The 14,815-nt window shown below is 44.5% G+C and overlaps 1 protein-coding gene across 2 annotated transcripts in view; it reads left to right on the top strand.

Annotated features, from left to right (window-relative positions):
• Positions 1–4,151: 4,151 nt before the first annotated feature.
• NAGPA (N-acetylglucosamine-1-phosphodiester alpha-N-acetylglucosaminidase) overlaps positions 4,152–14,815 on the top strand; it is a 40,656-nt gene continuing 29,992 nt past the window's right edge. Inside the window, exons 1-3 of one of the 2 annotated variants that reach the window (XM_083172189.1) lie at positions 4,152–4,374; positions 7,853–8,341; positions 13,465–13,604. In XM_083172189.1, the coding sequence (XP_083028315.1) occupies positions 4,211–4,374; positions 7,853–8,341; positions 13,465–13,604 (793 nt within the window). In that variant the 5' untranslated portion in view covers positions 4,152–4,210. The remainder of the gene's footprint in view (positions 4,375–7,852; positions 8,342–13,464; positions 13,605–14,815) is intronic. The other variant, XM_083172188.1, reaches the window with a different exon arrangement.

The following is a 14,815-nucleotide window of genomic DNA, read 5'->3' as shown; positions in this document are numbered from 1 at the left end:
ATTTTGTGGTGTGGAAAAATAGAAAGATTTACGCTAAAGTCTCCCACACACTAGAACGATATTTTGGCCGATCGGTTGGAAATCGGACAATCGGGCAAAAACAATCGTTCTAATTTGTTGGGCCTTAAGACTGGTGTAATTTGTAATAATTTAGGGCTTGATTTTATTCAGACCTCATTATATCTTATCTATAAAGTTGGAGGTAACTGCAAAAAAATAAATTAGCGAATTGTGAAAATTTTGCTACCTGTATCTGTGAACTTTGAATGATTTTGCCAGTCTGTGGTAATGTGTGTAAAGTTAAATTTTGACAATCTTCTCTAGGTATGGCCATCGGTGCAGACGCCATCAATGGCGATTCAGTGCATCGGGTGTATGGCATGCGATGCGATGAAAAATTGCACGACTAATTATCGGGGGCGCCGTGATAATACACAAGTACCTTAATTTAATATTGCCTTTCAGGGGGACCATAGGTATCAAAAAACAGTGAAAAACCCATGTCAACCTTATGACCAGTCGACCTTCCTCATGTCGACCTTTATGCAAATTCGACCTTAAGTCATGTCAACCTTGGCCCATGTCGACCTTAAATCAGGTCGACCTTCCAGCCAGTCGACCTAATGGGGTCGACCTAATGACTGTAGACCTAAGTTCATTCTAACAGATGTACCGATTCCAGGAGGGTGGCCTGGGGAGGCCTTCAAGATGGTGCCGCAAAAGGCTGCCTAGGAACTGTGCACTCAGCAATATGTATCCAGTGTCTCCTGTGTGATAACTGTACTGTCCCTGCTACAACTGTGCTGTCTTTGCTCATAATGTTACCTACCTGGCTGATGCAAGGACCAGTGGCGCCGCTGATGGCTGCCTAGGCGATGTGTAGCTCGGCAGGCATGTGATCCCTGCAAGTAATGTCTTAATGCTCTCAATGTAATGTGTATAATGTCTCAAAGGAATGTATTTAACCCCTTCCTGACACATGACGTATATATACGTCATGAGTCGGTTGCGGGGGAATCAAGCCAGCTCACGGAGTGAGCTGGCTTGAAAGAGAGCAGGTAATGGCTGTATATTACAGCCAGGTACCTGCTCTCACGGCCACGAGCGGCGAGTTTGCCGATCGTGGCCGTTTAACCCTTTAAGCACCGCGGGCAAAGCGCCCGCAGTGCTTAAATAGCTGATCGGAGGGGGGGCGCCCCCCTCCGGCGCCGATCGGGGCCCCCCGCGGCGAGATCGGAGGGTGCCGATCGGTTGCCATGGCAGCCAGGGGTCTAATGTAGACCCCTGTGCTGGCCATGTCAGCATACCTATTACATCCTGCCTGAGGCAGGATGTAATAGGAAGTGCTGAAAATCACTATGTTCAGCCATAGAGCTCTATGGCTGAACCTAGTACAGGCGATCGCGCCCCCTAGTGGTCAAGTACACTAGGGGGCCTTGTAGTAAAAGTAAAAAAATAAAAATAAATAAGTTTAAAAATAAAAAAAAAATTAAAAAATATTAAAAGTTCAAATCACCCCCCTTTCCCCATTTCACAAATAAAAATAAATAAAAAATAAAAAAATTAAACATATTTGGTATCGCCGCGTTCCTAAAAGTCCGATCTATTAAAATATAACATTAGTTATCCCACAAGGTTAAAGGCGTAAACGGAAAAACATTCCCAACGCCAAAACTACGTTTTTTGGTCGCATCGCCTACCCAAAAAAATGTAACTAAAAGAGATCAGAAAGTCGCACATATCCCATAATGGTATTAATTAAAAAGTACACTTCAGCCCGCAAAAAATGAGCCCTCACCCAGGTCCGTAGGTGGAAAAATAAAAAAGTTATAAGCAGCAGAACATGGCGACGCGACGCAAATTAGAAAAAACATAAAATTTTCTATTTTTTTTTTAGTGGTAAAACGTAACGAAAACTATATAAGTTTAGTATCACCGGAATCGTAACGATCCATAGAATAAAGATAACCCATCATTTTAAACGAACTATGAACTCCAAAAAAAACGTAACCAGCGCAAAATTGTGGAATTGCGTTTTTTTTCCTTTTTACCCCACATTGAATTATTTCCTGATTCCCCAGAATATTATACGGTATAGTAAATGGTACCATTAAAAAGTACAACTTGTCCTGCAAAAAAAAAGCCCTCATGTGTCTATATAGCCAGAAAATTAAAAAAGTTACGCTTATTTGAACGCGAGGAGGAAAAAAAAAAAATGAACAAAAAACGCCCGGTCGGGAAAGGGTTAATGTCCTCCCCCCTTCATCCCTGCTTGATGCTGCACTGTAATCCACAAAAAAATCCTAGTGTGCGCAAGCACACATTGCCAATAAAGTTGATTCTATTCTAATACGTAATGATTGTATTTTTGCTAATTTGTAATTTTTTGTGAGAAAACAATAAATATTTTTCTAAAAAAAAAAAATGTCTGGCTCCTAAATTAAAAAAAAAATTGTCACACCCTGTTCTATACTGTTATCTTATGCTGCTAATAGAATAACCCCCAAAGTGTTTTCCACCTTCTGCTGGTAATAATGGGAACATTAATGGGAACATTAAAATATATAAATATTAAAAACAACAAATAAAAAAGGTTATAAAAAACAAAGGTACTTGTTTCCTAGCACAGCGCCCACTAAAGCAAATTGCTTAGTGGGCTATTCTGCGTAGGAAAATCGCATCACATCGCATGGGCCATTTTAGTGCGATGCGATTTTTTAATGTCATTTATTCACTGCTCTGTATGCCCCAGGGGATCGCATCGCACCTCCGGCAAAATCGCATGCAATTGCATGCGATTTTATAGGGTGTGCGATGCCATTACATTAGCTATACAATAATATGATTGTATGACATACAAAGGTTTTAGGCACCCCCCCACTATCCACGCAACCCTGAAGCGCGGCGAGTGTAGCGAGCACCACGAGGGGCGGCGGAACGCGTCCACAGACCTTTTTTATATCCCCACTATCCACGTCGGCGTGGAGTTGATCTTATATAGTGTGGCGAGCGTAGCGAGCCACCGAGCCCGAAGTGTGGCGAGCGCAGCGGACCCCGCTTCGGGCTCGGTGACTCACCACACTATATAAAATCAACTCCACGCCGACGTGGATAGTGGGGGTATGAAAACGTCAGAGGACAAGTTCCGCCGCCCCTCACAGGGCTCTTTGCACTCGCCACACTTCGGGGTGGCGTGGATAGTGGGGGGTGCGTAAAACATCATTGTATGTCATACAATCATATTATTGTATAGCTAATGTATCGTACACCCTATAAAATTGCATGCGATCACATGCAATTTAGCGGGAGGTGCGATGCGATGCAATCCCCTGGGACATAAAGAGCAGTGAATAAATTACATCATACTTGCCGACTTTTGAGCTGCCCTCTACGGGACAGGGCAGCCAGCTCTGTTAGGCAGGGGGGCGGGGCCATATCTGGGATTGAAAAAAAAGAGGCGGTTCAGGGGTGTGGACACACAGATGCTGCCCTGTAGGGGGCGTGCCTACAGCATTGCGTCATTTTAACCCTGCCCCCCGTCGTGCAATGCAGGTATTTCAGGCATTTTACCTGCGGACCCCCCTGCCGAGAGACATTGCAGGAGCTGGGGGGGACATGCGGGAGGATTGCCACCCTTTCCGGGACCCTCCCGGCCATTCTGGGAGGGTAGGCAACCCTGAATTACATAAAAAAATTGCATTGCATCGCATCGCAGGGCCCTAAAATGTCCCATGCGATGCGATTTCACTACGTTAACGTACGTAGGAAATCTGGGCGCCGTGCTAGTAAACAAGTACCAAAACAAATGTAGGTATTGGGAGCCTCACAATACACAAGACAATAGATGATAGTAATAAAATGGCATAGGCACTGCCCTGGCCTAAAGCAATGGACACTGTGACAGAAATGTCACCCAGGAGCAGCTGCAGTGGTCTATGGAAAAGTTATCTCTCAAGTAAAACCCCATAGACTGCAGTGCCCTGTATGTGCGTTTCCGTACAACAACGACACGAGCACTGAGCAAGTGAGCAGTGACCCGCAGACTCAGAGTAGTAACACAGCCGAGGACGGACCCAGGACAGGAGTAATGACTAATGACTGAGTGTAGAGCAACGTGTGACAAACTGATAGGCTCTGCTGCAGGTTCTCACGGTATACTGTGCGAGGGACGTCAGCAGGAAGCAGTCATGTGACCGACTTAGTACACAACATGGCTGCGCCCAGGAGAAGAGAGAGACCAGTGTTTCTGTTAGATGCCTTTCTTCATTATGTCCCGGCAGCGTGTCAGCGGAATGGTGCACAGTACAGGGCATGCTATAAGGACACTCTGAGGATCGCACTGTTTGTGCAGTGTTTGCTCTATGTTAGCGCCAGGTAACCAGAAGAGGAAGCTGGGGAATAGTTTGCATAAGCTGACGTATCACTAACTTAACGTAACTTTGCAGTTTATTTTTCTTTTTAATTAAATTATATATAAAGTAATTGTTTTGTGTATTTCTCCAACTGCTGCGTCTCCTAACACTTGTGTTTTACTGACATATGGAATGGATAATACAGCTCTAATATTTCCAGCTTGTTAGACAAGTGTTACAGTTTTCTATAAAGTCTCAGTATTTCTGAAGGGTATTCCCCAATTTGTTAAGAATGGGTTTTCTATTTATATTTAAAGTGCTGGGTGTAGTATAGTGGTCCGACAGGTCGGATCCTGACGGTCGGAGTCCCGACTGCCAGTGCTCCTACAGGGGGGCGAGCGCAAAGAAGCCCCTTGCGGGCTCACCGCGCTGATGGCTAGGGATGGCAAAAGTGCAACTGACCATCGATGGTTTTGAATAGTGATGGTCATCCATTTTCTTTGATAGATTGGTCTGTGGGCCAATCATAATGCAGGGGCGTGGCTTCTTGGGTGCCGGAGCAGAGCTATGCTTAGTGTCCTGGCACCTTGGGGAAAAACTAAAAACAAAACTATTTGTTTAAGCTTGACATCGATGGTGGGAAACCATCTGGTTCTCCATTGATGGCAAAACTATTTGACATCGTCCATAAACCATTGATGATTTCTAATGGTCGATGGCCATCCCTACTGGTGGCTCCCTTCGCTTGACACAGGTTCTATTCTCCCTCTATGGGGGTCATGGACCCCAAAAAGTGACCCCCCCCCCCTGTCGGTGCACCGGCAGTCGGGATTCCGATGTCGGAATACTGACCGTTGGGATCCCCCTGTCGGGCAGTCATCCGGCACCCAAAACTGCATAGTCATAAATAGTGCACTAAAGAAATATCTTTGCTCCTGGCTTCCGGATTAATAATAGGGCAAATCAGATGGAGCTACCGCTCTAGGGGGTAAATTTACTAAGAACCAATTAGATTTTATTTATTTATTTATTTAGCACCTTTTAGAAGATACTGATAGAATCCGATTGGTTGCTCTGGGCAACAACTCATTTTTTATAAAATTCCCATCTTATTAAATTTACCCTTAGTTCTCCACATAAAATGGGCCCATTATCTTGGCAGCATGATGATGACCAGCTGGCTACATGGGCAGTTATCATAGGGTATGAGTTAAAACTACATTTTTTATTTTGTTCACACATTGATGCAATTTTTCTACTGTTACATGTTGAGTGTAGCTGATAGTGTAGGGGTTGTACACATCCACAGGGCACTGACCACATTCCACAGCTCCTCCCCTTTAATATGTAGGCTGTTGAACATTTTCAGACCCAGTCCCAAGTGCCCATTATTCCGTCCCTGGCTACATGGCTTAACTGGCTATGCAAATCTTGGCCAAACTTTGGTGGTGTAAAGTATGTGAAATTACATTTTACTCCTATCAGTGAAGAGTTTCAGAAAAACACTGTGGGATACATTTAATAAGGAGCAGTTGGTCAAGGTAATAGTTTTGAACCATCAAAATAAATATATCCTAAAACAGGCTTTTTTAGCATTCATTTCAGTTGCTGGGTTGAAACTACTGGTCAAAGCTGATTAAAGGCCCTTGTGGCAAAACACTCAATAGTAAATTTACCTATTTCCTGCACTAATATAGTTTATGTAGGCTAACCATTGTATTGATTTTAACCAGGACACTGACGTATTAAGCTGAGTACACACACAAAGATTTATCAGTACTTGTTTCGTAGCACGGCGCCCACGATTCCATCATAAGACAACTCATCGGATCGCATCGCACACAATATTGCGGCATGCGATGCGATTTTTAATTGTACAAGCACACAGATGAGTGCTTACAATGTGATTCCATCATTTAGTGTCACCCCCAGTGTCAACGCCACCCGCACTATCAACGCCAACCCAAAGCGCGGCGAGGGGCGGCGATACCTTTTCATACCCCCACTATCTGCGTCGGCATGGAGTTGATTTTAGACAGGGTGGCGAGCGGACGCGTAAGACGAGCCCGAAGCGTGGCTCGACACGCTTTGATTCTATGCGATATTTCATTGTACAAGCACTCCTGTGCATTTAACATGGCAAGCAACCATTTGCTCCCAAATGCTGGAAAATGCATAAAAACAATTGTTCAGATTAGTTTGCTAAACCAAACGGCTTTAACCAATTTGTCTGAATAACCATGGCCTGCTTTCCAGCATTTAGGAGTAGATGGTCCCATGTCATTTTCTCAAATTCATTGCCAGATTTTTGTTCCCACCAGACAGATACATCTTTAATATCAGGTAAAAATGCAGGCTAAAGCCGGGTACACACTTAAACACATACAGAACCTGTGTGCTTCATGAATGTCTTCTATTTTAGGGATAGTGTGGTAAGTATAAGTTTATACAGAGTGAGTATTTATACTGATCAAAGACCAGTGAACTACACGGAATAACGCTGGGTCATGTATCGATTTTCTGCCTTATTAAATGAAAACATTCTATTCCCTGACAATAGGAGGTTCAACCAACTACGAGATTGCTAACTAGCACAAATAAAAAGAAGGATTAAATAATAATATTTAGGTACGAGTGAGTTCCACAAGCTAATTCCTGTCCAAGTTGTTAATATGGCTGTCAATAGATGAACTAGTCAGAATTAATTTCATACTGACAATTCGTCTGTTAGCTCCTCAGTGCAGTATCTCTTTGTACGCTTCAGAAATAGGATTGAAATGTGGTGTAGCGATTAATCTTGTACTCTCCCTATCCACAGTTATAATTGTTAATGGAAGGAGATGTATATCTAGGTAAATAGAGACTGTATAATAGGATATGTGGGTGTGGTATGGGGTTCCGACTGTCGGGATCCCGACGATCATTAGCCCGACGTTGGGATCCCGACTGTCCGGACTCAGACAGTATGGTGTGCGCAAAAAAAAAGCCCTTTGCGGGCACAGTGGCTCGCTATGCGAGCCACCTATGCTATTCTCCCTCTATGGGGGTCGTGGACCCCCACGACGGAAAATAGCGGGTGGCCGTCGGGCACCCGGCTGTCAGCGTTTTGACAGTCGGGACCCCGACGTCGGGTAAATGACTGTCGGGATCTAGACTGTTGGGACCACATCCGGCACCCAGGGTATGTTAGGTACGCATTTATGCCTGTTAAGCAGTGTATCCTTTATACTGATTATAATGTAAGTTAGGCCTGACCAACTCCAGCTGTTTCAGAACAGCTGGAGTCCTACAGCTTGGCCAAGCCTGGCATCGGTGCAGATTCAAGCTGGAGTTTGTGATTTACAAAAAGCCAGTAAAATATTCAAGGAGTTCACAGCTGATCATGACAAACATTGGTACTACAAGGAGAATAGCAATCAGTATTCCACAATGTCCACAATGAGCGATCATTTTATTCATCTTAAATGTATTATTAATAGTAAAAGTTTGTTTTGTTTCAGGAATTCACAGCTAGATGATTTGCTGTTGCCTTATAAAGCCTTTTCTAAGCATGGTCCAACTCGCAGCCATCGTGAGATCAGAGACTGTCTTCCTGTTGCTAATGGAAATACGACACATGAATCGTGGCCTAGTAATAATCACACAGCACTTCCAGTGGCCACCATTAGAACATATGAATCCGTCTTTCCTGATACAAACAATCTAAAAAAGACTGTGTATGGTCACTTTACTTTTATAAACAATCCCTTGAGGACTGTGTCTGTGCTGGAGCCTGGTGGACCCGGGAGTTGTAGTAGAAACTTTACTGCAACCGTGGAAGAAACTGTGAAATATGGAAAGTGCATTGTGGCCCAGAATGGAGGATTTTTTAATACCGCTACTAAGGAATGTCTTGGGAATGTTGTGAGTAATGGCAAATTGGCACAGAACTCGAAAGGCGTCCAAAATGCTCAATTTGGCATCAGGGCAGATGGCTCCATGGTCTTTGGGTAAGTAATTTAAAATTACATAATCTGTCACTGTAAACCTACAATGTTGCTGTGTTGTGCTGCCATTCTGCATGCGTCATTTGTATTGATATTCTTTCATGAAAATTCTATTTAACCATTTTAATGCAACAATAAATCATCAGAAATTGACCTAAAAATTATATAACATGTATTAGTTATCAGGCAACCTTTGGCGTCACAGGTGCTATGGAACTACGCATCCCAGCTTTCCCTGCGGCAGTCTTTCTGTTAGTGCATACTAAAACTGTGGCAGCGCATGTTGCAATGTGTAGCTCCATGGCAGCTGGAGGGCCGCACCCCTGATATGTCAAAAACAATTATCAATTGAAAAAAAAACTTGAGAAATCTGGTGCACTGTTCCTTGTATGAAAAAGATTTTGTTCCCGTGAGTAACCAGTTCGCTGCTTTCATTTTTTGAGCTGTACCAAAGAAATGACAGTATCTGGTTAATAGCACCATTTGTACACGGTTACCTAGGCATAAATATTCTTCAAAGCTTTAATGATTGTCAGTGATTGCAGCACAATCACTTGCAGCAAAGCTATAGAACAATCTACCAATATGTAGAAAGAGAAAAACGAACCCATTGTTACTATAACTATGGCCCTTATTCTGGTTGGTGCGGTAATGTCCGCGTGCGTTCGTGCCGCCGATGTTTTGTGTCTGCGCATGTGCAGAGGCGGCTCAGCGCATGTGCGAGCGGGACGCACGGCCACATTCCGCATGAAATGTGTACACTACGAACAGGGGGTGGAGAGGGGTGTGAAGGGCTCTTTGGTCTCATTACCATATGTTTACATGGGTGTTCCCATAAAAACGCTGGGCGTACGTATGGTAATGCGGCCGTGACACACGTGAAGGGGGCGGACATATGACATTGCCGGATGTCAGCTGCCCGCCCAGATCCCTGCTTTTGCACGGAGAAATGCCCGAGTGGTCTGAGCTCGTGGGAGCTGCCTGACCACTCGGATGATGGGGGAGGTTCCAAGAGATGGAGGAGGTGTATCCGTGAGAAATCCACTCGTGCTCCGTGCGGTCAGCGGCTTACCGCATTCGGACGGAGTGAGCGATCCGTACGAAAGGCGGGGTTTAGGACGCACGGTCCTGCCCGCATATTCGGCTCCATCCGCACCGACCAGAATAAGGCCCTATATTACAGTACTGGTTACTAGGTCATCACATGATCAAGCAACATAACCGTAATATCAGCACCAGCACCTGTGTGCGGTATACGGTCATTAGGTGACACAGCAAATGTCGACATGCCTTAGGTCAACACCTGAAATATGTCGACATGGATGGAAGGTTGACGCTGGCTAGGTCGACAGTCAAAAGGTCGACATGGGGTTTTTCACTTTTCTTTTTGAGCCGAAATGTGCCAACATGTAATATTTCATGCCCTACAATCCACTAAGGCATGGAGGGAAAATATAATAGTGTGCCCGAAGCATGGCGAGTGCACGTGGGACATTTAGACGGTGCCCATGTCAACTGTGTCGACATTAGGGACAAAATCCATGTCGACCTTTTGACGGCCGACATAGCCAGTGTCGACTTAATGCTTGTGTTGACCTTCCATCCATGTTGACCTAATTCAGGTGTCTACCTAACACATGTTGACCTTCAGTGGTCGACCAAATGCATGTCAACCTAAAGTTTGTTGAGCCAATGACCCATACCCCTGTGCACAGCAAAACCTGATTTGCTATGTCGGCACCATCTAGTGGCCCCCAGCACACAAAACACTTGCACTCCCCCTATAGAAGTGAGGAGCAGCATTAGCCTTTTATTATATAGGATGGAAGGAGTAGTAAAATAAATCATCTAGGACTGGGCTGGCCAAATCAGTCCTCGAGATCTACCAACAGGTCACGTTTCCAGACCACCTAGCTGGTGTAGAGGTGCAGTCATTACTGTCACATTGGGCCTTATTCTAGTTCACTCTTTCTGACAATATCCTTCTTAGATGGACAAAACCATGTGCACTGCAGGGGGCAGATGTAACATGTGCAGAGAGAACTAGATTTGGGTGAGTTATTTTGTTTCTGTGCAGGGTAAATACTGGCTGCTTTATTTTTACACTGCAATATAGATCTCACTTTGAAGTAAAACCCCACCCAAATCTAATTCTCTCTGCACAAGTAACATCTGCCCCACCTGCAGTGCAAATCTAAGAAGGATTTTGTCAGAGTGAACTAGAATAAGGCCCATTGGTGGCCTGGAAAACATGGACTGTTGGTTTGGCCAGCACTGATCTGCGAGCTCATTTTAGATTATTAGACTAGTGCCTGGTACTGTCATGTTAGAACTGTCTGATGGATGACTGCAAGAGACAGTTTGGGAGCTGCTACACTAGTGTCTGTTGGATGATTGTACAGCAGAGTTACATTACTCTACAAAATGCTCCTGATCCCTTTACTTTGAAATCCTCATAATAGCACAGTGGTTCTCAAACTTGGTCCTGAGGACTAGGGTGGCCAATCCCGTGATGGGGATCATCGCAATCTTGGGATTTAGCCCTAAAAACACTGGGATTGGAGCTTCCAATTCCGGGATTGGCCTGCGCATGCGCAAATCTAATGCTGGGCTGAGAGACCAGCTCAGACGCTGCCCGGTTGCTCTTGGCTCTGGCGCGCTGCTCTGCGGCTGTAGGCAGCGTAACCTGATGTCAGAGGTCATGCTGCGCAGCCCGCACGATGCTCCACTCACACTCACCAGACCACCGTCGCCCCTCTACCGCACCGCTGCCCGGGTAAGTGACACTGGGTTGAGGGGGACAGAGGGGGATTAAAGTTTGTAATTATATTGACAAACTCAATCCTGGGAATCCCGGGATTAGGCATTTTTCAATCCTGAATCCCAGGATTTAAAAAAGGCCCGGGAATTGGCATCACTACTACTCAGGACATCACACAGGTCACACTTTTCCATGTTACCTAGCTGGGCACAGGCATAGCACCAACTGTCACATTTTAAAGATCCACAGGTGACCTGGAAAACGTAAACTGTGTGGAATCCTTAGGCCTGTGTTTAAGAACTACTGCAATAGCAGATTGTCCTTCTTTGACCATACGCAAACCGGACAATAAAACAATGCATTGGATTTTTTTTTTTTTTTTCAAAATATGTTTTATTGAACCTCACAAGTCATAAATGATACATACAATGAAGCTAATATTAAGGTATCAAGTGAGGAACAATTCACCATTTTCAAATTTTCCAAAACATGTAAATGCATTGGATTTTAACAGTTTCCAAGAACTGTAGGATTCATTCAAATTATCACAGATGTCAGAAAACTAGACGGGGGTAAAATAACAATCTTGGTATTAAAGAACACACTAATGGAACAGTATATCCACATCAGATTACTGATACTAAATATGATCACAGAAGCCAAACAAGCTGGAATCCCTGAGCAATACTGTGGCGGATGTGTTATGTAAAATGCACACACTTACCAGTTTTAGAGGTACAGGTTGAGTAACCCTTATCCAAAAACCTGTTATCCAAATTATTCTGAAAACCATACTTTCCAGGATGTACTTTTTTTTTTTTTGCTAAAACCACTACTGGTGACATGATATGTAACTGCACTAAATATGAGCAAGGAAATGATTACTTGGCATTCAAATTCAGTATCTGAGATAGGAAACAAACTTTGGGCCTTATTCTAGTTCACTCTTAGAGGCAAATTCCTTCTTAGATGGACAAAACCATGTGCACTGCAGGGGGGTAGATGTAACAACAGGTGCAGATAGAATTAGATTTGGGTGAGTTATTTTGTTTCTGTGCAGGGAAAATACTGTCTGCTTTATTTTTACACTGCAATATAGATATCACTTTGAAGAAAAACCCCACCCAAATCTAACTCTCTCTGCACCCACCTGCGGTGCACATGGTTTTGTCCATTTGAGAAGGAATTTGCCTCGAAGGGCAGTATTCAATGAGAATACTCGGCATGTGCAGCGAATCCTGTTTAGGATTCGCTGCACAGTCGCCATGTTCTGTAGGGCTGGAGCATTCGCTGGCAGCCCTCCCTGTCGCTGTATTCAATGCCGCAGGGGGACGCCGGCAGGCAGGAAGATGGAAGCCTCCCTGCCTGCGCCGGACACTGTGGGGCAGAAGCAGGGCTCCCGGGGACACAGGCAGCAAAAGCTGCTCCCCGGGAGAGCTAGCAGGGGACGCGGGTAGGGAGCCGCTTCCACTGCTCCCGGTCGTGCATATGTAATGATCGGGAGCAGTAAATATATGAATATCTAATGAGCGGCTCCCGGCCCCCTGCTGGCGAATGTGTAAAAAAAATAATAATTTTATGTGCTTCAAGCACATGAATAAAAATAGCACGCCCCTTCACAGAAAAAAAAAATTCTGATTTTTTGACACCAACAAACCCTTTATTTTAAAAGATCACTTTCCAGTTCACCTTAAAAAGATGTCAAATGCAAAACGGTGAAACATGGCAAAAATCCGAGAGAAAGCAGTTCTCCATCCTAGCATTGAATACACTCTCGGCGAATCCCAGTGAAAACCCCATTGAAATACACCAGCGACTTGCAGCGGGCATGAAACGGAGAACTGGCCGGCATTCACTGTTCGCTTTCGGTGAACATGGAATAGGGTGAATCAGATTTTCAGTGAAAAAGATTCACTGCAAGGAGAGAAAACAGCACGATTCGCCAAAAAAACTGTGAATCCGGAGCATTGAATACTGGCCTAAGAGTGAACTAGAATAAGGCCCTTTGTTTCATGTTTTGGAACCTTGTTTGTGCACAGATGAAATATATTTGTGTGTATTTCATGTGTATGATGTGCTTATACAACATAAATGCAAGATACCTCATTGAAATATAAAAATATTCCGACATAGGGAATAATCCGTTATCCAAAATTCTTTTGCTTCCGAGCATTTTGGATACTCAACCTGTATATAAATAAATATATAAATATAAGTTTAATATTTAGCTCTTTAACTTCATCAACATCTGTACATGTTTATGTTTTACATGTTTGCAAGCTCTTTTGTTCAGGTGTGTATGTGTTGTGAGTGCAGGAAATAAGAGCTTCATTGGTGCCTTCTTTTTAATATATGAGTGTTCCAGGTATTTGTCGGAAGAGGAGGTCCTGGATACAGAAAACCCCTTTGTGCAGCTAGTGAGTGGAGTAGTATGGCTGCTGCGGAATGGTGAGGTGTACATTGATCAGAGCAAGAGTGTAGAATGTGACAAAAGCCAGGATACAGGTAGGTTTAGCATGATGTGTGTCCAATCACCTATTTGTTATTCATCTGCATCTCTTGCTAATCTGTGTGTCCTCATCTTGAAGTGGGCGGGGTTAGGACAACTTGTAGCCAACCATTTCGTCAAGAGAGGGGGGAGGGAGTACTAATTACCCAGGCCTAGGTCCAGTGAGTCCACCTGTTACCTGGCAGCAGCATCTGCAGTAGCTATTCTGAATCCAGCACATGGTGCTGTCAGCTGGGCTGCAGTGTGGCCAGGGAGGTGCTTAAAGTGCTATTTTTTTCTGTACTCTATTCTAACGGTGCATGGCCACGCCTCCCTCGATTAGACCACACCTCCTAAAAAGTACCTGGGCCCGGCCGGACTCTCCACTGCCCTTGTAGCCAATCTGATCATCTCCTTATTGGTAATAACATGTGGGTAAAAAACAGCATGTTAGCTTACAGTGTCCCTACAGCATTAAAGTTTTATCTGAACGGATGTTAGTTTCTGATTATTATTTTTGTTTTAACTAAAATAAAACTATTAAGAGACCTTGCATGCTTTGAATACATAAATAATTCTGAATTGATTGAATAAAGTGAATTACGTAGGGGAAGGCGGGGCTAGTTGTTACACTGTGAATAACATTAGCATGAACAGCCATTCGCATGCTGTGGGGAATACCTACATCTTTCGATGGCCGCCGACCATCGAAAGATATGGAAATTACACGCATATAAAAGTGATTTTCAAGTCACTTCCATATAAGTGCACGGACGGATATGGGCGGGCAGCTGACACCCGGTGATGTCAGCTGCCTGCCGCCCACACCTGCGTCACGGCCTCATTGCCATGAGAACGCCCAGTGTTCTCATGGGAACGCCCATGAAATGCTGGGCGTTCCCATATGGAAATGGGGCTACTCACTGCCGCTCAGGGCTTCTTATACTGCTCGCGCTCCCCGGCTCTCCTGCTCCCACTGCCACTTCTGATGATCCTGCTGCCGCAGTTCTTCACTGCGTCTTCAGACCACCGCTGCTGCTCCTACTCCCGCCGCATGGCTCTCCTGGCCTGGCTGCTCCCGCCCCTGATCCTGCTGCAGGGCTGGCCAGATCTGTTGGACAGTACTGTGTGTGTGTGTATAACGCTGGGAGGGGGGCGGAGTTAAGTGTGTAAATGTAACTCCTCCCAGCGTTATATACACAGTGATTGACAGATCTGGCTAAATATA

This window comes from Crinia signifera, chromosome 2 (genome assembly GCF_055691185.1).
Source record: "Crinia signifera chromosome 2, ASM5569118v1, whole genome shotgun sequence".
NCBI lineage: Eukaryota > Metazoa > Chordata > Amphibia > Anura > Myobatrachidae > Crinia > Crinia signifera.
Note: the sequence above shows the minus strand (reverse complement) of the source record. Positions and strands in the feature narration are given on the sequence as shown.